This window comes from Symphalangus syndactylus, chromosome 8 (assembly GCF_028878055.3).
Source record: "Symphalangus syndactylus isolate Jambi chromosome 8, NHGRI_mSymSyn1-v2.1_pri, whole genome shotgun sequence".
NCBI classification, from domain to species: Eukaryota; Metazoa; Chordata; class Mammalia; order Primates; family Hylobatidae; genus Symphalangus; species Symphalangus syndactylus.
This window is the reverse complement of record NC_072430.2, coordinates 39,052,501-39,074,297: the sequence shown is the minus strand read 5'-3', so window position 1 is coordinate 39,074,297 and position 21,797 is coordinate 39,052,501. Positions and strand designations below refer to the sequence as shown.

The following is a 21,797-nucleotide window of genomic DNA, read 5'->3' as shown; positions in this document are numbered from 1 at the left end:
AAAAAAATCTACAAATCTACTTCATCATTCATTAAACACGAACCTAGGACCTAGTTAGAATGTCTTGAAGAAAATATTTCGGTTAGATTCCAAGTCCATCGCCCTGGCAAAGCAACAAGGCCACCTGACGGAGTAAGCCCGAGATCCCTCTGCCTCCACAGTGCTGCCCGCGGGATCGCGGCGTGGGGAACCAGGAACTACAAGTCCCGGCAGGCCGCGCGCGCCTTGGCTTCACCAAGCGCAGTCAGGCGGCTGTCCCGGCACGGTTCCCAGCTAGTTCCCCGCTACCGGGTTGCGGCGGTAAGCCGGGCGCCGCGGCTCTGCTTCCCTCGGGGTGAGTAGGGGCAGCTCGCCGGAGGCCGGCGCAGAGCTCGAGCCGACCAGGCTGGCAGGGCCGCACCGCGCGTGGAGCGCGAGGGAACCGGCGTAGACACGCCGGGAGTCGGCCTCTGCTCCGGCTATACAGCCGCCCTGGGCGCCGGGAGGGACAGCCCCATGACCTTGTCACCTGGGCCCGGCGCGCGGCCACGTGGCTCGGGTGACTCGCATTGCCCCGCCCCCCTGCAGTGACTTCTCCAGCTTGGCACACCAGTGGGCTTTCATGTGGCCTGTCCACTTCAGTGGCACAGTCTTGCAGGCACCCGAGTGGGCAGAGCTGGAGGAGGGCCGGAGGTGGCTCACCCAGACGCCTTCACCCCCTGGTGGCCCTGTGAGTTCCTACGCAGAAGCAGCTGCAGCTGGAGCGTGGTCTGGGCAAGAGCACGGGGCGATGCACATATCCTGGCCCTCCACCCCGTTTTGCGAATGTGCCCCAGACCGCTGCCTGTCTCCAGCATCTTGCAGGGCCCTGGGCTTCTGGATCACTCAGTAGATATGTGCTAACAGCAGCCAGTGTGTGTGGAGAGCAACCTTTCGATAAGACACCTAGAACAGCCCTCTCCCAGGGTTAAGTGGCATTTACTTTCTACTAACAAGAAAGTCATTTAACAAGCATTTATTGATTACTTCCATGATACTTGGCACTTAGTGGGTGCTCAAGAAATATTTGCAGAGTTGAAGTGAATTAGACTTTATCTGTGGCTTCATATGTTTTATGTAATAATTTTCTTGGGGCTGGGTGTGGTGGCTGATGCCTGTAATCCCAGCACTTTGGGAGGCCAAGATGGGAGGATTGCTTGAGGCCAGGAGTTCAACACCAGGCTGGGCAACATAGTGAGACTCCAGTCTGTATTAAAAGAAAAAAAGGAAAATAAAATAATTTTCTTATTACAGTGGTTCTCAAACTTTAGCATGCACCAGAGTCACCTGGAGAGCTTTTAACAACACACAGTACTGGACTCCATCCCCAAAGTTTCTGATTCTCTAAGTCTGGTATGAGGACCAAGAATTGGCATTTCTAACATGCACCCAAGTGATGCAGTTGCTGTTGGTCTGGGGACCATACGTCGAGTACCACTGCTTTATAGTAAAAAAATCCTGTGAACTTAAAGCACTATCTCTTCATACCTGGTTATGGGTCTTTCTGTCTTTATTTGCCAGTTTTACTTTTTTGGTGATTGTAAATATGTGCATATTACTTTGTACACTGTTAACTCCCTCCATATTAATTTATATACAGATTTTAATGTAGTCTATACTTGTCATTTTTCCTGGTTACATCATATTCTACCTTATTGGGTCATTCTTTGCTTGGCCATTTCTCAACTGGCCTCAGGGATGTACGATTTGATCTGTGCTAGGAGAGTGTGCATATTCTTACTTTCTGATATGCAGTCATTTTCTTGTCAGACAAAGGACCTATAAGAATATTAGCTGGGGCTGGGTGCGGTGGCTCACGCCTGTAATCCCAGCACTTTGGAAGGCTGAGGTGGGCAAATCACTTGAGGTCAGGAGTTCAATACCAGCCTGGCCAACATGGTGAAACCCCATCTCTACCAAAAATACAAAAAAATTAGCTGGGCATAATGGTGTGTTCCTGTAGTCCCAGCTACTTGGGAGGCTGAGGAGGAGAATAGCTTGAACCCGGGAGACAAATGCTGCAGTGAGCCAAGATGGTGTCACTGCACTCCAGCCTGGGCAACTGAGCAAGACTCCATCTAAAAAAAAAAAATTAGTTGGGTCAGCCATCCATTTCTTCACCAGGGTAGCTCACTAAATACGCCTCCTGTGTTAAGGTTTCCATGTTGCAGGGACTCGAGTGGCCTATTTCAGGGCCCAGCAAGCTGCTTGTTCTTGTGCACTTTTTGCTCTCTTGGTGGGAGCAGTCATACATGGATTCAAGTTCTGCCTCCATCACTTACCAGCTCTTTGGCCAAGTTTTCTACCTTTTCTAAAACACCACTTCCTTATCCATAGATTGAAGCTCTAATAGCATGCACCTCGGAATCTAGTTGTGTGAGTTAATGAGCTAATAAGTGCTTGTCACTATAGCTCTCCTGTTGGAAGCTCACTCTCTTCTCTTACCTGCTGCTTGCTCTTTGCATCTGGCTTTGCCCTATTCTCCCTCAGTCTGCCTTCCCTAGGATGGACTAAATGAAGAATTTCTATTCCTTGCCTGGGTGAGAATTATTTTTGTTGTCTATTCTGGGACTTTGGCATCAGTCAGGGATTCCTTTTTTAATTTTTTTATTTTTTGAGATGGAGTCTTGTTCTGTCGCCCAGGCTGGAGTGCAGTGGCGTGATCTCGGCTCACTGCAGCCTCTGCCTCTCGGGTTCCAGCAATTCTCTTGCCTCAGGCTCCTGGGATTCCTTTATTTAATCAACATTGATTTAAGGACCTTGAGTGCTTGGGCATCAAACACTAGGAAAGGGAGTTTGATTAAAATTTGGTTCCTGCACTGGACTACATTGCTGTCTTAGGGAGGGCAGACTGTAAACCTGCTCAGGCCAACTTCACACAGTCCCTTGTTATTGACTTGGTGTCTTTGACATCTTTCCAGACTTGAGACTTGATGATATCATCCACTTTGTGTGCTTTCTATCCATATCAGGGACCAGGTTCTTCTGAAGACCTGATCACTCTCTCCTAGGGTCTTTTTTCAGTTTTGGGGCAGACGAGAAGAAATAATGCTCATTGGCCTAATAGTCTCTCTAGGAAATGGGAGGAGGCCATGGTCACTTTTCATGGAACTAGAGACCTAAGTGCCTTTTCTCTGTGGTGATTCTCATTTGTGCACCAAACAGGGAGAGGTGATTCCAGGCCTTTAGTCCTGAAATGTGGCATAGGGAGAGGGCTGCCAATGGATGGAAACTGAAAAGGCCTAGCCAGTCACTGACTCCGATGAACAGTAAGTGCTTAGTTTCCCAGTTAGTTCTGTCGAGGGGATGGACATTTTGTGTGACCATCAACTTCCCATTTCTATGTCCCAGACTCTCCTGTTGCTTCATTTCATAACCCACTGGGGTGTTTCCTGTGGTCCAGCAAGATGGATTCCATTCTTATCATTGATTTGACAATAAAACAGCCTCGTCAGCTTTGCAGCTCTCCTAAACATTTGATAGACTGAAATGGCTTGTTTCTAGTGGGAGGCATTGGTTGATCTTGTGACATCTTGTTGGTTTTGGGGGCTCCAAACAGTGCCTCCCACATGCCTGGCACTGGGTCAGAAATCATAGTCTCTGCCCACTGCAACAGTTGCATTTACTTGAGAACAGCAGTAAGGACCTTAGTGAACAGGAGTCCAGGTGTTCCTATCAAAGGGGTTACCTGTCATAAAGACAAGGGCTGAATACTTGGAAATGAGTGGGAAGGCCCTGCTCAAGCTCTTAGCCATTTTACTAGCTGAGCCACCAGGGACAAATCACTCACCCTGTCTGCTCCTTGGTTTCCTCATTTATACCTGGGGATGGTAATGTTTGTCTCTCCTCACTGGGTTGTGTGGAATATCTAATGAGTTGAGTGTAAAGGGCTCTATTTTAATATAAAGGCTAGTTATTGCTAGTGTTATTATCTAGTGATTAGGTTTAAGGGTTTTGGTGTCCTCAGACCCCCTGTAAGGTATGTACTGGTAGGAGAGGTGACTCAGGTGAAAGTCAAAAAGGCGAGTAAGCAGAACAGGGCAGGTGATTCATTAACAAAGGGTTTAATAATGAAAGGTGTTTTCAATTGACAGACATATTTCACGCCTGACAGGGTCTTTTAAAATACCCCGAGGGAGGCAACTCATTTGCATGTTAAAGACTCAGGGACACCTTATGGAAAACTCTAGCTCCAGTCTATTTAGGTGCCATTCGGCTCCTGTATCATCTATTTTATGTATTTCAATTTCCATCTCTTTTATTACTGAGGACATTTGCAGGAAAACAGGCTTTTGAGAGTTGTGTCTGCTTTGCTGTCACTTCCCACCCAGAGGTGGTCTCAAGGGTAGGAGTGGCCTCGTTGCATACAGGGGACAGGTGTGGAGGTTGGTGTGACAGGAAGAGGGGGTTCAGGGGAGGCAGGGGCTGGGAGGTGGTGTTGGGGTGGGATGGGGTGTTGGTGATGAATTGTCAGCCCAGGGCATGTGGTTTTCACCTGGGTACCTGCATTGTTCCTTGCTCTGCACAAGCCTCAGGCCTCACTGGCTGTAGTTTGTGCATTCATTGATTCATTCATTCAGTAAATGCTTTTGGAGCGCCCCCTATGTGCTAGACCAGGGTTTGGCAAATGACAGCCTGAGGGTCAATTCTGGCCACACCTATTTATACATCCTCTGTGGTTGCCTTGTGCCACAATGCAGAATTGAGTAGATGTGTCAGAGATGTTATAGAATGCAAAGCCACGGTGGCTCACGCTTGTCATCCCAGCATTTTGGGAGGCTGGGGTAGGCGGATCACCTGAGGTCGGGAGTTTGAGACCAGCCTGACCAACATGAAGAAACCCTGTCTCTACTAAAAATACAAAACTAGCCGGACGTGGTGGCGCATGCCTGCAATCTCAGCTACTCGGGAGGCTGAGGCAGGAGAATCGCTTGAACCCTGGAGGCGGAGGTTGCGGTGAGCTGAGATCACGCCACTGCACTCCAGCCTGGGCAACAAGAGCAAAACTCTGTCTCAAAAAAAAAAGAAAGAGTCATTTTTGGCTTTGCATTCTTTTTTTTTTTTTTTTTTTTTTGAGACAGAGTCTTGCCCTGTTGCCCAGGCTGGAGTGCAGTGGCGCGATCTTGGCTCACTGCAACCTCCATCTCCCGGGTTCAAGTGATTCTCCTGCCTCAGCCTCCCGAGTAACTGGGATTACAGGCACCTGCCACCATGCGTGGCTAAGTTTTGTATTTTTAGTAGAGACAGGGCTTCACCTTGTTGGCCAGGCTGGTTTCAAACTCCTAACCTCAAGTGATCCACCTGCTTCGGCCTCCCAAAGTGCTGGGATTACAGGCATGAGCTACCGTGCTGGCCCAAAAATTACTCTTATATGGCTCGTTATAGAGAAATATTTGTCAACCTCTGTTCCAGACAGAGAACAGCAAGTGCAAAAGCTCTGGGAGGTCAGAATATGCCTGGCATGTTTGAGGAATGGCACAGAGGCCAGTGTGTTTGGAGTAGAATGAGTGAAGGGGAAAGTGGCAGTGCCTGAGAACCTAGAGGAAATTGAGAGTTAGACTATGTAAGACCTTGTCCAGGGGGCTCAGTCTGAAAAAAATCTCAAAAAACCTCCCAATCTTAGGTTCTACAATAGTGATGTTTATACATCCTATGGGAACAATTAGGAAAGTCACAAATCTTGTGAACTCTGATCACATGACTCCTGAGCAGTAAGGGATTATAGAAACTATGCTACATTTTAGCAGAGTTCTGGTTCCTCCCATGATCCTATTCTTATGGCTTTTTTTTTTAAAGGGGTGAGATCTTGTTGCTGGGGGCAGTGGCTCATATCTGTAATCCCAACACTCTGGGAGGCTGAGCTGGGCGGATTGCTTGAGGTCAGGAGTTTGAGAGATGAGTTCTCACTATGTTGCCCAGGCTGGTCTCGACTCCTGAGCTCAAGCGATCTTCCCTCCTCAGCCTCCCAAATTGTTGGGATTACAGGCATGAGCCACTGCGCCCAGCCTAAGATAACTACTCAGTCTCTCTTTTTTTTTTTTTTTGAGACAGAGTCTTGCTCTGTTACCCAGGCTGGTGTGATCTCGGTTCACTGCAACCTCCACCTCCCAGGTTCAAGTGATTCTCCTGCCTCAGCCTCCTGAGTAGCAGGGATTACAGCCGTGTGCCACCATGCCCAGCTAATTTTCGTATTTTATTTTTTTTTTTGAGATGGAGTTTCGCTCTTGTTGCCCAGGCTGGAGTGCAATGGCATCATCTCGGCTCCCTGCAACCTTCGCCTCCGAGGTTCAGGCAGTTCTCCTGCGTAAGCCTCCCGAGTAGCTGGGGTTACAGGCATATGCCACCACGCCCGGCTAATTTTATATTTTTAGTAGAGACAGGGTTTCTCCGTGTTGGTCAGGCTGGTCTTGAACTCCCGACCTCAGGTGATCCACCTACCTCGGCCTCCCAAAGTGCTGAGATTACAGGCGTGAACCACCATGCCCGGCAATTTTTGTATTTTTAGTAGAGATGAGGTTTTCCCATGTTGGCCAGGCTGGTCTTGAACTCCTGATCTCAAGTGATCCACCCGCCTCAGCCTCTCAGAGTGCTGGGATTACAGGCATGAGCCACCACTCCTGGCCTAAGAGTGACTCCCTAAGAGAGACCTGACCAAGACAGAAATTGGCTTCAGGAGTGTTGGTCAAGTGACACACAGACACAGGCAGCACAACAAAACATACAAAATAACAGAAGCCTTTCCTGACAGATCCACTGGAGAAAAGGGTGCCCATGAGGGTGGAGAGGAAGCCTGGAGACAGCAGGGAGTTCAACCAGCAGGTGGGTGGGAGCGAGGAGAGAGAGATCAAGAGAGGAGACCTGTGCACCAAAGCCTTTTTTGGGGTCCAGAGTGTTAAGCCAGGCAGATTTCTCATGGGGAGTTCTAATTGGTGGGTTTACAATAAGCAGGCATGAGTTCTGTGGAGTCACACAGTGACTGAGGGGTGGTCACTGTGGAATATCTGCACAGTCCATGCTGGGCGTGCAGGTTGGTGGGGTGATTAAAGTAGGTTGTAGGTAGCTGTGCCATAGTGGGATGTTCACCAGGAGGCATCGTCCAAGGCAGATTTCTGGATCAATCACATTGAGGAACTGGGAGGACATAGAGAACTGAAACTGTCAATGGTTTGACATGCCTCTGGCCTTAGAAAGTTAAAACTATGTTCAAAATGGATGCCAAGGCAACATAAAATTATAGACAGTCACTACATTTATTTATTAATTTATTTTGAGACAGGGTTTTGTTCTTGTTGCCCAGGCTGGAGTGCAATGGTGCGATCTCAGCTCACTGTAACCTCTGCCTCCTGGGTTCAAGTGATTCTCCTGCCTAAGCCTCCTGAGTAGCTGGGATTACAGGCGCCCAGCACCACGCCCAGTTAATTTTTGTATTTTTAGTAGAGATGGAGTTTCACCATGCTGGCCAGACTTGTCTCTAACTCCTGATCTCAGGTGATCCACCCGCCTCAGCCTCCCAAAGTGCTGGGATTACAGGCGTGAGCCACTGCACCCAGCCCACTACACTTATTTATTCATTTATTTGTTAACAGATTCTTCCTTTTGGATCTAGTGGAGAGGGCAGATATAAGACCCAATCATTATCCATAAAAACAGTATATAATTAGACTAGTGAGGAATGAATGAGGAATTCTGAGTGATTGGCTCACAAAAAGCTGCATGGAAGGATAATGAAGGATTGAGTGTGCAGGTATATTGTGGGAGAAAAAGGCTGGAAAGGTAAGTTGGGGTAAGAATTTGGTGGGCCTTGAGTGTCTTGCAAGGAGTTTGGGCTTTGTGGTAGGTGGAGAGGTGATAGGAATGGTATTAATACACTTGAGGATGACCATGATAACTTGAGTGGCAGAGTGAAGATTAATGGGATGTGGAGAAGTCAGTTTGGAATGGAGAATGGTTAAGTAGTTCAGGCAAGATATGATGGCCTACTTCCCCTGTTTATGTTTTGTTTTTTAATACAAAAAATTTTTTGAGATGGAGTTTGGCTCTTGTTGCCCAGGCTGGATTGCAATGGTGTGACCTTGGCTCACTACAACTACTGCCTCCCGGGTTCAAGCGATTCTCCTGCCTCAGCCTCCTGAGTAGCTGGGATTACAGACGCCCACCACCACGCCTTGCCAATTTTTGCATTTTTAGTAGAGACAGCATTTCACCATGTTGGCCAGGCTGGTCTTGAACTCCTGACCTCAGGTGATCTGCCTGCTGGCCTCTCAAAGTGCTGGGATTACAGGCATGAGCCACTGTGCCTAGCCTCCCTGTTTATTAATTATTTGAGGTTATACCAAATCCTGGTTCCTTAGGTGCTAGGAGTTTTTCATAAGTTCTTTGACTTTTCAGAAACAAAGAAATGAGGTTTAAAATCACAAGAGAGGCTGGGTGTGGTGGTTCAGGCCTGTAATCCCAGCACTTTGGGAGGCCAAGGTGGGAGTATCACCTGAGGCCAGGAGTTCGAGACCAACCTGACCAACATGTTGAAACCTCTTCTCTAATAAACATACAAAAAAAATTAGCCGGGCGTGGCACCTGCCTGTCGTCCCAGCTACTCGGGAGGCTGAGGCAGGAGAATCACTTGAACCCAGGAGGCAGAGGCTGCAGTGAGCTGAGATCACACCAATGCACTCCAGCCTGGGTGACAGTGAAACTCTGTCTCAAAAAAAAAAAAAAAAAAAAAAAATTACAAGAGAGTCTCATTTACTGGGTATGTCAGGCATTGCCTTAAAGTAGTATTCAGTTAATTACTTTTTTTTTCTTGAGTCTTGCTCTGTTGCCTAGGGTAAATGCGGTGGCACTCACCACCACACTCACTGCAGCCTTGACCTTCCAGGCTCAAGTGATCCTCCTACCTCAGCCTCCCGAGTAGCTGGGAGTTCAGGGACACACCACCATGCCCAGCTAACTTTTTTATTGTTTATAGAGATGAGGTCTTGCTGTGTTCTTCAGGCTAGTCTTGAACTCCTGGACTCAAGCAACCTTCCCACCTTGGCCTCCCAAAGTGCTGGGCTTAATGGCATGAGCCATCACACCTGGCCAGTTAATTATTACAATGACCCTAGAAGGTGGGTACTCTCAAGAGCTCCCCTTCATAGATAATTATGCGGAAGCTGCAAGCAGTTGTGACTTACTCAAGGTGTTCAGAGGCTGGGTTCTTTTTTTTTTTTTTGAGACGGAGTCTTGCTCTGTCTCCCAGGCTGGAGTGCAGTGGCGTGATTTCAGCTCACTGCAAGCTACCCCTCCTGGGTTCACGCCATTCTCTTGCCTCAGCCTCCCGAGTAGCTGGGATTACAGGTGCCCGCCATCACGCCCGGCTAATTTTTTTGTATTTTTAGTAGAGACGGGGTTTCACCATGTTAGCCAGGATGGTCTCGATCTTCTGACCTCGTGATCCGCCTGCCTCGGCCTCCCAAAGTGCTGGGATTATAGGCGTGAGCCACCGCGCCCGGCAAGGCTGGGTTCTTTACCCACGGTTGCTTCATACTGGCTTCCTAATGTGGGCTTCTCTGGATGCCCACAGGAAGGGTCCCTGGGTCACTCTCATGATCTTGACTGAAGAAGGAAGCTGTGTAAGGAGCTTAAGTCACTCAGTCTAATTTAAGGTCGGTTTCTGGATCTGATTAGGGACCTGTGTCTTGGTGGAAACAAAGTGAAGGGTGAGCTTGTTGCCCCTTTCAGCAGAAAATACTCCAGGCTGAGGGTGTAGAGAGCAAGGAGAAAGGGTAGGGTTAAGTGGGGGCCACCTAGAATGTTGGAAGTAGGGTGTGCAGAATTCCTCTGGGAGCTGATAGGCAGGGGAGCATTTGTTAAAGCCTGGCACTGGGTGAGGAGATAATAATAATGATAATAATACCAGTGCTAATAATGGAGGATAATAGCATCTGCCACTCTTGAGTTCTTACTGTGTAGGTGGCACCTTGCTAAGCATTTTACATGATTTATCTCATTTCCCACCACTCCATCAAGCAGGTATTGCTGTTATCCCCATTGCGTATGGACAAGATCACGAGGTTCAGAGAGATTTAGCAGCCTGCCTATGGTCACCCAGTTCATAAGTGGCCATGCCAGGACTCAAACCTGGGCTGATTAGACTCCAGAGTTCATGATCTCAGTCACTACACTCTCCTGTCCAAAAAGAATCCTTGCCTAGGTGCAATGGCTCAACGCCTGTAATCCCAGCACTTTGGGAGACCAAGGTGGGAAGATTGCTTGAGTCCAGGAGTTCAAGACCAACTTGAGCAACATAGAGAGACCCCCGTCACTACAAAATTGATACAAAAAAATATTAGCCGGACATAGTGGTTTGTGCCTATGGTCCCAGCTACTTGGGGGGCTGAGGTGGGAGAATTGCCTGAGCCCAGGAGGTCGAGGCTGTGAGTGAGCTGTGATCGCACCACTGCACTCCAGCCTGGGTGGCAGATTAAACCCCTGTCTCCATAGCAACAACAACAAGAACAACAATGACAACACCCCAAAATAATCCTTGGCTTATTAAAATATTGGCATAATAAAATGGGGATAGGGAAATTTTCATAAAATAAAGAGAAATATCAAGGAAATAAAGAGCATGCTAGAAAGCAAGGTTTAATTTATTCTTTTAATTTATTATTTTCCAGCTTTATTGAGGTGTAATTGACAAATAATTGTATCTATTCAAGGTGTACAACTTGATGATTTGATATATGTGTACTGTGTAATGATTACCACAATCAATCAACATATCCATCACCTCAGATAGTTACCCTTTTGTGTGTGTATGGTGAGGACACTTAAGATCTGCTCTCTTAGCAAATTTCAAGTAAACAATACAGTAGTATTAACTGTAGTTTCCATGTTGGACATTAGATTCCCCAGAACTTATTCATCTTGTAACTGAAACTTTGTACCTTTGACTAATATCGCCTCATTTCCCTCAAACCCCCAGCCCCTGGTAACCATCGTTCTAACCTCTGCCTCTAAGAGTTTGACTTCTTTTTTTTTTTTTGAGACAGAGTCTCCCTCTGTCGCCCAGGCTGGAGTGCAGTGGCACGATCTCCGCTCACTGCAAACTCCGCCTCCCGGGTTTGCGCCATTCTTCTGCCTCAGCCTCCCGAGTAGCTGGGACCACAAGCGCCTGCCACCACGCCCGGCTAATTTTTTGTGTTTTCAGTAGAGACGGGGTTTCACTGTGTTAGCCAGGATGGTCTCGATCTCCTGACCTCGTGATCCGCCCGCCTCAGCCTCCTAAAGGGCTAGGATTACAGGCGTGAGCCACCGCGCCCAGCGAGTTTGACTTCTTTAGATTCCACATTAGAGTGAGATCATGCAATATTTGTCTTTCTGTGTCTGGCTTATTTCACTTAGCAAAATGTTCTCTAGGTTCATCCATGTTGTCACCAATGGCAGGCTTCCTTACTTTTTATGGCTGGATAATATTCCATAGTGTGTGTGTGTATATATATGTATTTCACAATTTCTTTTTTTTTTTGAGACGGAGTCTCGCTCTTTCACCCAGGCTGGAGTGCAGTGGCGCGATCTTGGCTCACTGCAGGCTCCGCCTCCTGGGGTTCACGCCATTCTCCTGCCTCAGTCTCCCGCGTAGCTGGGACTACAGGCGCCTGCCACCTCGCCCGGCTAATTTTTGTATTTTTAGTAGAGACGGGGTTTCACCGTGTTAGCCAGGATGGTCTCGATCTCCTGACCTCGTGATCCGCCCGCCTCGGCCTCCCAAAGTGTTGGGATTACAGGCGTGAGCCACCGTGCCCGGCCAGAAATGAGTTTCTTAAAATTTTTTTTTTGAGATGGAGTTTCACTCTTGTTGCCCAGGCTGGAGTGCAATGGCGTGATCTTAGCTCACTGCAACCTCTGCCTCCTGGGTTCAAGCGATTCTGCCTCAGCCTCCCGAGTAGCTGGGATTACAGGCATGTGCCACCACGCCTGGCTAATTTTGTATTTTTACTAGAGACTGGGTTTCTCCGTGTTGGTCAGGCTGGTCTTGAACTCCTGACCTCAGGTGATCCACCTGCCTCGGCCTCCCAAAGTACTGGGATTATAGGCGTGAGCCACCGTGCTGGCTTTTAATTTTATTTTTATTATTTTTTTGGAGATGGAGTTTTGTTCTTGTTGCCCAGGCTGGGATGCAATGGCATGGTCTCAGCTCACTGCAACCTCCGTCTCCTGGGTTCAAGCAATTCTCCTGCCTCAGCCTCTCGAGTGGCTGGGACTATAGGCATGCATCACTACGCCTGGCTAATTTTTGTGTTTTTAGTAGAGATGGGGTTTCACCATGTTGGCCAGGCTGGTCTCGAACTTCGACCTTGTGATCCGCCCGCCTTGGCCTCCCAAAGTGCTGGGATTACAGGCATGAGCCACATACAGCCTGAGTTTCTTAAATTATTTCCTTAAAAATCATTGCTTGCAGTTACCCTTGTAGAATGAATACAGTCATCTGGTGTTGGGGAAGGCGAGGCGTGTTTTTGGGGAATATTCACTGATGAACTTGAACACTAAATTTCAGCAAAGCCTCTCTTTGTTTTCCTGTTTTTTTTTTTTTTTTTTTTTTTTTTTTTTGAGTAGTCTCATGCTGTCACCCAGGCTGGAGTGTGCAGTGGTGCCACCTTGGCTCATTGCAACCTCTGCCTCCTGTTCAAGTGATTTTCCTGCCACAGCCTCTTGAGTAGCTGAAACTACAGGTGCATGCCACAACACCCGGCTAACTTTTGTATTTTTAGTAGAGACAGCGTTTTGCCATGTTGGCCAGGCTGGTCTCAAACTCCTGACCTCAGGTGATCCGCCTGCCTCGGCCTCCCAAAGTGCTGGGATTACAAGGTGTGAGCCACCACGCCCAGCCTTTTTTTTTTTTTCTTTAATTTTATCTTTCTGAGACAGGGTCTCACTGTGTCACTGAGGCTGGGGTGCAGTGGCACAATCTCAGCTCACTGCAACCTTTGCCTCCCAGGCTGAAGTGATCCTCCCACCTCAGCCTCCCAGGCAGCTAGGACGACAGGTGCATGCCACCACACCCAGCTGATTTTTGTATTTTTTGTAGAGATGGGGTTTCGCTATGTTGCCTAGGCTGATCTTGAACTTCTGGGCTCAAATGATCCTCCCATCTTGGCTTCCCAAAGTGCTGGGATTACAGGTGTGAGCCACTGCACCTGACCCCCTTTTTTTTCTGACCCATTGGTAGGCAATGAAGCCTCTCTTTACTGAAAACAAAAAAACAAAAAACCCTTTCTGGGCCGGGCGCGGTGGCTCACGCTTGTAATCCCAGCACTTTGGGAGGCCAAGGCGGGCGGATCACGAGGTCAGGAGATCGAGACCATGGTGAAACCCCGTCTCTACTAAAAAAATACAAAAAATTAGCCAGGCGTGGTGGCGGGCGCCTGTAGTCCCAGCTACTCGGAGAGGCTGAGGCAGGAGAATGGCGTGAACCCGGGAGGCGGAGCTTGCAGTGAGCCGAGATTGCGCCACTGCACTCCAGCCTGGGCGACAGAGCAAGACTCCGTCTCAAAAAAAAAAAAAAAAAAAAAAAAAAAAAAAAAAAAAAAAAAAAAAAAAACCCTTTCTGGGCATGGTAGCTCACATCTGTAATCTCAGCACTTTGGGAGGCCAAGGTGGGCTGATCATTGAGCTCAGGAGTTGGAGACCAGCCTGAGCAAAGGGCGAAACCCCATCTTTACAACAAAAATTAGCCCACTCTAGAGGTTGAGATGGGAGGATTGCTTGAACCCAGGAGGTCAAGGCTGCAGTAAGTTGAGATTGTGCCATTGCATTCTGGCCTGGGTGACAGGGCAAGACACTCTCAAAAAAAAAAAAAAAAAAAAGTAGAAGTGTGGCTCTCAAACTTGAGCTTTCAGACAAATCGCTTGTTATCTTATTAAAATGCACATTCTTGAGTCTTACCCCTAGAGTTGGTAGTTCAGTGGCCCATGGAGTGGACTCTAGGAATCTACATTTCTTTATTTTATTTTACTAAAAAATTTTTTCTTAATTTTTTTTTTTTTTTTTTTGAGAAACAGTCTCTGTTGCCCAGGCTGGAGTGCAGTGGCACTATCTCAGCTCACTGCAACTTCTACCTTCCGGGTTCAAGCAATTCTCTTGCGTCAGCCTCCCAAGTAGCTGGGATTACCAGGCACACGACACCATGCCTGGCTAATTTTTTTTTTTTTTTTTTTTTTTTGAGATGGAGTCTCGTTCTGCTGCCCAGGCTGGAGTGCAGTGGTGCGATCTCAGCTCACTGCGACCTCCGCCTCCTGGCTTCAAGTGATTCTCATGTCTTAGCCTCCTAAGTAGCTGGGAGTACAGGTGTGTACTACCACACCCAGCTAACATTAATAGAGATGGGGTTTCACCACGTTGGCCAGGCTGGTCTGGAACTCCTGACCTCAAGAGATCCGCCTGCCTGGGCCTCCCAGAGTGCTGGAATTATAGGCGTGAGCTACCTCTCTTGGCCTGGGAATCTGCATTTTTGAAATGGCATCCAGGCTAATATATTTTCAGGTGTTCCTCTGATTATACTTTAGAAATACTAGATTAGGAAATGAAGATTCCAAAGGGAAGAGCAGTGGAATTATAAAAAAGGACTATTGTGGTGTTATTGGTTTCTGTCCGCTGTTCCTGGTTCATAACTCCCACAGCCCTTGTTACAGTTTTTGTTGGTGTGTGTTAGGCCTCAGGGCCAGGCCTTAGGAATCACAATCTCTTTCCTGCCCTCCTCTCACCTGCCCCAAGGCAGGATTGTGATCTTTCCCCACGTTTCTGATTGTGGATCTTAAGCCCCTCCCTAGAGTAGGTTCTGCCCTATACACTGAGGGAAGGAATGCTGACGTCGTGAAGCTTCCATAAAAACCCAAGAACCCAAGAGGGCTGATAGCTGAGCACTTGGAGACTGGCGGAGTGTGGTGCGCCTAGGGAAGTCCTAGAAGCTTCATGCCCTTACCCTGTAACTGACCCTGCACATCTGTTCATCAGTATCTTTTGCAGTCTCCTTTATAATAAGCCAGCAAATGTAAGTGTGTACCTGAGTTCTATAAATTGTTGCAGCAGCTTGATCGAACCCAAAGAAGGGGTTATGGGAACCCCAACTTGAAGCTGGTTGGCTAGAAGTTCCAGAGACCTGAACTTGTGACTGATGTTGTGGGGGGAAGTGGGGGATGCAGTCTTGGGGACTGGGCCCTCAACCCGTGGGATCTGACAGCATCTCCAGGTAGTAGATGGTAAATATATATATATGTATATATTTAAAAAATGTGGGTATATTATGAGGCATAAGTCAAAGTAGACTTTAAAGAAAATGAATCGGGCGTGGTGACTCACACCTGTAATCCCAGCACTTTGGGAGGCTGAGGCAGGCAGATCACCTGAGGTCGGGAGTTCGAGACCAGCCTAGGCAACATGGCAAAACCTGTCTTTACTAAAAATACAAAAATTAGCTGGGCATGGTGGTGGCCACCTGTAATCCCAGCTGCTCGGGAGGCTGAGGCAGAAGAAACGCTCAAACCTGGCAGGCGGAGGTTGCAGTGAGCCGAGATCGTGGCACTGCACTCCAGCCTGGGCGACAGAGCAAGACCATGTTTCAAAGACAAATAAAATGAAGATAAGCTTGCTTGTAATAATAGTTTCCATACAAAGGGGAAACAGGCACAGAGCAGGGAGGTGACAGGCACAGACTCATTCCAGAGCAGAGGGATGAGGGTACAAGGCGTGCAAGGCTGGCGCCTGCAAGCAGCTTGGTGGCGTGCCGCTGCTCTCATGTGGCACCTCTCTCCTGGCAGCTGCAGCTGTGGTCATGGACTTTAGTCTGACATAAATTGCTCAGGAATTGAAGGGGAAGCACTCTGTTGGGTGCACTGGCCACAAAGAGTGACTGTGCAGCCACCTGGTGGACTGAGCAAGTACAAGTAGGGTGGGGAAAGGTCACATTGACCAGGAGTATGAATTTGAACAGATCAAATCAGCAGGTAGACATTAAGCCTCTAACTGTAAAACACTCCACAGGACTGTGAGTGGGCAGAGTAGTGACAGTCATGGTGTCTGCCCTCAAGGAGCCTCCATTCAAGACAAGGGGTAGTCTTCTTTTTTTTTTTTTTGAGACGGAGTCTCACTCTGTCACCCAGGCTGGAGTGCAGTGGCACAATCTCGGCTTACTGCAAGCTCCGCCTTCTGGGTTCACGCCATTCTTCTGCCTCAGCCTCCTGAGTAGCTGGGACTACAGGCGCCTGCCACCACGCCTGGCAAATTTTTTGTATATTTTTTCGTAGAGACGGGGTTTCATCGTGTTAGCCAGGATGGTCTTGATCTCCTGACCTTGTGATCTGCCCGCCTCAGCCTCCCAAAGTGCTGGGATTACAGGCGTGAGCCACCACGCCGGGCCTCAAGGGGTAGTCTTCTGTAACCAAAGTGAATGTTTTGAAAATCAACCATACACAGAGGGCTCACCTGGCTGCTCCTGAGCAGCTGCCATTTTGGCTGTGGCCTGACCACTTTTGACCTGGGCGCAGTGGGCTAGTGATGCCTGTATGTGCATTGTGGTATCATGATAGACACAGTAGCAATGGTTAACCTGCTCTTCTGCTTTGCTTCTAAAATAACATTCTTCCTCTCTCCTGATCCCTTAGCCCTCTCTGCTTTTTTTTTGAGACAGGGTCTGGCTCTGTCACCCAGGCTGGAGTGTGGTGGCACGATCTCAGCTCACTGCAGTCTTCTCCTCCCGGGCTCAAACCATCCTCCCACCTCAGCCTCCTGAGTAGCTGGGACCACAGGCACGTGCCATGATGCCTGGCTAATTTTTGTATTTTTCGTAGAGACGGGGTTTCGTCTTGTTGCCCAGGCTGGTCTGGAACTCCTGGACTTGAGCGATCTGCACACCTTGGCCTCCTAAAGTGTTGGTATTACAGACGTGAGCCACCATGCTCGGCCTCTCTCTGCTTTTCTTGTCAGCATTTATACCAGCTCTGATATTCTGTAGTGATCTATCTGGGTAAGCTCCAAGTGGGCAAGAGCTTTGTTTTGTTCACTGTCTTTCCCCATATCTAGAACAGTGCCTGGCACTGTCGAAGGAAGGACTTTGAGGACTGACTTGCCCCAGGTACTATGCTAAGGATTTTGTGTACATTATTTCATTTTATCCCAACTACTTTTGAGGTAGGTATTATCCTGTTTTACAAACGAAGAAACTAAGGCTCAGTGAGATTAACGAAATGACCTAAGGTCATATAATCTAAGTGGTAGAGCTGGGATTTGAACTTCAGTTTGACTAACTATGAAACTCTTAACTGCTATTCTTTCTCAACTTTCCCTTTTTCTGCAGGATCTGGGGACATGGCCAGAAAGGCTCTCAAGATTGCTTCGTGGACCAGCATGGCTCTTGCTGCTTCTGGCATCTACCTCTACGGTAACAAGTACTTGGACCCTAATGACTTTGGCGCTGTCAGGGTGGGCAGAGCAGTTGCTACGGTAGGTTTTTCCCATTTGGGGGTAGCAGAGAAGCTGCAGGATTACTTGCAGGTGTTCATACGTGTAGCAGATAGATATGCCTGTTATACATATGTGGAGATACTTGTGTATCCTTACATGTGCAAAAGCTCCATCTGCACAGGTGTACACATATGGATGTGTGTCCTCATATTCCTTTATTCCTGTACCTCAGGGGTTCCTGTGATCCCGAGGTAACATAGAATGGGACTGCACTGGGTCTGTGTTCTGAAGCCTTTACATTTTAGGTTCTGTATCTTATTTTAGCAACACACCAGGAGGGGCCGTGCTCTTCAGCAAATGCATGTGCAAGGAGGACTTTACAGTTCTGATTAAATTCTACTAGAAAACTCAATCTCTCTCCAGTGAGCTAGGATGAATGGTTCCTGATGCAGGACTCGTACCCAGATGGTCTAGCCCTCAGAGAACTTTGCGAGATCCCCTCCAGTCTCCAAACTGACAGAGAACCTGAGTTGAATATTTTATGTTTAGAGGTTTTCTCCGGTGGCTCAACAGGAACATCATCCTGGTGTGATCATGTCCTCTTAACTCTGCTGACAGCAACTTTCCCAGACATTCCTATAGAATTGTCCCATTGGTGGGTAGATGGCCACATGCCTCATGCTTGCTTTCCTCCTTTATCTGCTGCAGGATGAGCTCATGCTTTCTTCCCCTTCACGTAGATTCAGTCTGATGCACAGTCTATTGTGGTTGTCATCTCACCATCTTCTTAATACTTAGTGTTGTGAGGTGTCCTTTGAGCCCTGGCTCACAGGGGAGGGCACTGATATGCCTGTCCTCAAGGCTGAGCCGAGTCATAGAACCAATACCAACAAATAGACTTTGGATAATCAGGCTATGGAATATGAAACAATTCCCAAGTGTTTACCGAGTGCCTATTTTTGGTTGAGCATTGTCTTACATGCTTTGAAGGGCAGAAACAAACTGTCCCACCTAGACCCAGCTACGAAGTAGCTTCTAGTTGAGGAATGCCTACATGAATAGGTTAAAAAACAATAGAAATCCATGCATTGTGCCAAGATGGGTGATTCAGATGCCCGCTACTATGGTCAGACACTAGAGTGAGTGCTGTGGCCTGGGAGTCAGGATTGGTATCCTAGGGGTAGCAGGTTTTATGAGATATATATATATATATATATGCATTTTTTTTAATTTTTATTTTTTTGAGACAGGGTCTTGCTCTGTCGTCCAGGCTGGGATGCAGTGGTGTGATACCCACTTACTGCAACCTCCACCTCCTGGGATCAAGAGATCTTCCCGCCTCAGCTTCTCGAGTAGCTGGGACCACAGATGCCTGACACCACACCTGGCCAATTTCTGTATTTTTTTGTAGAGATAGGGTTTTACTATGTTGCCCGGGATGGTCTTAAACTCCTAGTCTCAAGCAATCTGCCCACCTTGGTCTCCCAAAGTGTTGGGATTATGGGTGTGAGCCACTCTGCCAGGCCAATTTTACGTGTATGTGTGTGTGTGTGTGTGTGTGTATGTATACACACATATATGGTTGAGTAATGCCTACAGGAATAGGTTAAAAAACAATCCAAATCCATGCATCCAAATCCATATATATATATTTATTATTATTTTTTTTTGAGACAGAGTCTCGCTCTGTCATCCAGGCTGGAGTGCAGTGGCATGATCTCATCTCAGCTCACTTCAGCCTTCACCTCCTGGGTTCAAGTGAACACATCTGGCTAATTTCTGTATTTTTAGTAGAGAGGGGGTTATACCACGTTGGCCAGGCTGGTCTCGAACTCCTGACCTCAAATGATCTGCCTGCCTTGGCCTCCCAAAGTGCTGGGATTACAGATGTGAGCCACCACACCCAGCCCGTATATATATATTTTTAGACTAGTCAAGTGCAATAGTGAGAAGGGGAGAAACAGTAGAGCAAGGAGTTTGATCTGTGACTGACTGTGAACAATCAGTTGAGATAACTCAATACCTTCAGGCCAGGGAGAAGCAGGTTTTAAATGGAATCTTAGAGATTTGAATAGTTGGAAAGGAGGGAGGAAGATATGGATCAGGAATGGAATCTTAGAGATTTGAATAGTTGGAAAGGAGGAGGAAGATACGCTTTATAAACCAGCCACAAAGCTGTCCATTTTTTAAAGGCCAGACCTCTGGTCTGGATTGTCCTTGAACACTACTCAGTGACCAAGTCTTGCTTGTGGTTGGTGTCCAGCAAGTGTATGTCGAATAGGATAAAGCTTTGTAGAGTGCAAAGGAAGAAACTCTTCTTAATATCAACTTTGTAAGTCCCTGAACTTCTAGGGTCTCAGTTAGTCAATTCTTTTTTTTTTTTTTTTTTTTTTGTATTTTTTTTAGTAGAGACGGGGTTTCACCGTGGTCTCGATCTCCTGACCTCGTGATCCGCCCGCCTCGGCCTCCCAAAGTGCTGGGATTACAGGCGTGAGCCACCGCGCCCGGCCCTCAGTTAGTCAATTCTATAAAGGAAGGTTTGGGGTAGATAATCCCTAAGGCCCTTCCATGCCTAGGATATCTTGGAGATTGGAATTTTCTGATTCACTCTGGATAAGGAAACACAGAATCAAGACTTATGCTGTTAGGGCCAGGCGCAGTGGCTTATGGCTGTAATCCCAGCACTTTGGGAGGCTGAGGTGGAAGGATCACCTGAGGTCAGGAGTTTGAGACCAGCCTGGCCAACATGGCGAAATCCCATCTCTACTAAAAATACAAAAATTAGCCGGTTGTGGTGGCATGTGCATGTAATCCCAGCTACTTGACTGAGGCAGGAGAATTGCTTGAACCTGGAAGGCAGAGGCTGCAGTGAGCCAAGATCGCCGAGATCATGCCAGTGCACTCCAGCCTGGGTGACAGAGCAAGACTTTGTCTTGAAAAAAAAAAAAAAAAAAACTTATACTATTAGAGCAAACATACATATAAAATAATGTTTATTTGTGATGTGGAGAAGTAGGCTAAGTTTACGTAACAGCTTTATTCAAGTAGCTTTGATTGAGCATTTACTCAATGTGCCCAGTGTAAAAGGTGCTGTGGTAAGTGATGGACAGGAAGGACAAGCCCCTGTGCTTCTAGAGCTTAGAGTTTAAGCTTATAGGAAGAGACAGTTCATAAACAAGGAAACAAATGAGCAAGGTAATGTTGGATGGTGGTTTGTTATGATAAATAATTGAATGTTTCTGGTAAAAGGGGCAATTTTAGAGTGGGCCCCTGCAGAGGTGGCATTTGCACAGAGTCCTGAATGACAGGAGGAAGCTAGCTAGAATAAGATCCAGGGGCCAGGCATCTTAGGGATGGGATTGGCCACTCCCCCAGACATAGCAGCTGTGTCAGGGACCTGTACTGCGAGGTTTGGGCAGAGTAGTTGTACTTAATGTCCAGGTGCTAAGCTTTTCTCCACTGCCTTGGTTCACAGACGGCTGTCATCAGTTATGACTACCTCACTTCCCTGAAGAGTGTCCCTTATGGCTCAGAGGAGTACTTGCAGCTGAGATCTAAGGTAAGTAACCTGTGGGACCCATCTGAGCCAGGCCAGGACTGGATAACCCTTGAACTGCTATGCTCAAGTGATCCTCTCACCTCAGCCCCCCAAAGTGCTGGGATTAAAGGCATGAGCCACTGCGCCCGGCCTAGGATTGGATAAATCCTGAAGCAGCTGCCTAGCCACGAAGCTGTCCTGTGTACAGCTGGAATTGGGCAGAGGGCAGTGTAGGGGATTGAGGCTGGGGGCATTGGCCACTGAGGGTTTGGAAGGAAGGAGGGGAGGACCACTTCCTCCTTCACATAGAGGTTTCAGTGCTTCTGAGGGGTGCTGTCAGACTGTCATCAAGCTGGATGCCATGGTACTGAGGTTATCAATTTGCAAGGTGCTGTGAGAGAGGCCAGTGTGTGTTTCTGGGGAGTACACGTGTCTGGGATGACTCAGGAGGGATGTAGGCTCTGTCCCACAGATAACTCAGCTGGCTTCTAAATGGTTTTGTCAGGCATCAGGCAAAACCCAATTGAAAGAGGTTACTTGCTGTCCTATCCTCTGAGGGCTACTCTGGGGCCTCTTGTAGGCCTCTGAGTCAAGCTGTCAACCCCAAACTCTCTGTCGTCACTTGGAACAGGGTAGTTGATGTTGATATGTGTTTAGATATCCCAGAGACTTGGGAGATCAAACGAGGGCATTTTTTGTGGATATAGGTTGAGTTTGAGGTCAAGTGTAGATACCTTTGGCTTTTCCAGAGAGAGGTTTGTGATAGATTGGCATGTCTGTGCTCAGGCAGTCCCCTCAGCCA

At 47.7% G+C, this 21,797-nt stretch overlaps 1 protein-coding gene across 10 annotated transcripts in view; it reads left to right on the top strand.

Moving 5' to 3' along the window:
• The first annotated feature begins 206 nt into the window (after window positions 1-206).
• Window positions 207-21,797, top strand: part of ADCK1 (aarF domain containing kinase 1) — a 130,680-nt gene continuing 109,089 nt past the window's right edge. For 7 of the 10 annotated variants that reach the window (XM_055288623.2, XM_055288622.2, XM_055288624.2 and 4 more), the window contains exons 1-3: window positions 222-334; window positions 17,351-17,496; window positions 20,933-21,016. In XM_055288623.2, the coding sequence (XP_055144598.1) occupies window positions 17,362-17,496; window positions 20,933-21,016 (219 nt within the window). In that variant the 5' untranslated portion in view covers window positions 222-334; window positions 17,351-17,361. Of the gene's footprint in view, window positions 335-17,350; window positions 17,497-20,932; window positions 21,017-21,797 lie in introns of those variants that run through there. The other 3 variants (XM_055288620.2, XM_063644239.1, XM_063644242.1) reach the window with 3 other exon arrangements.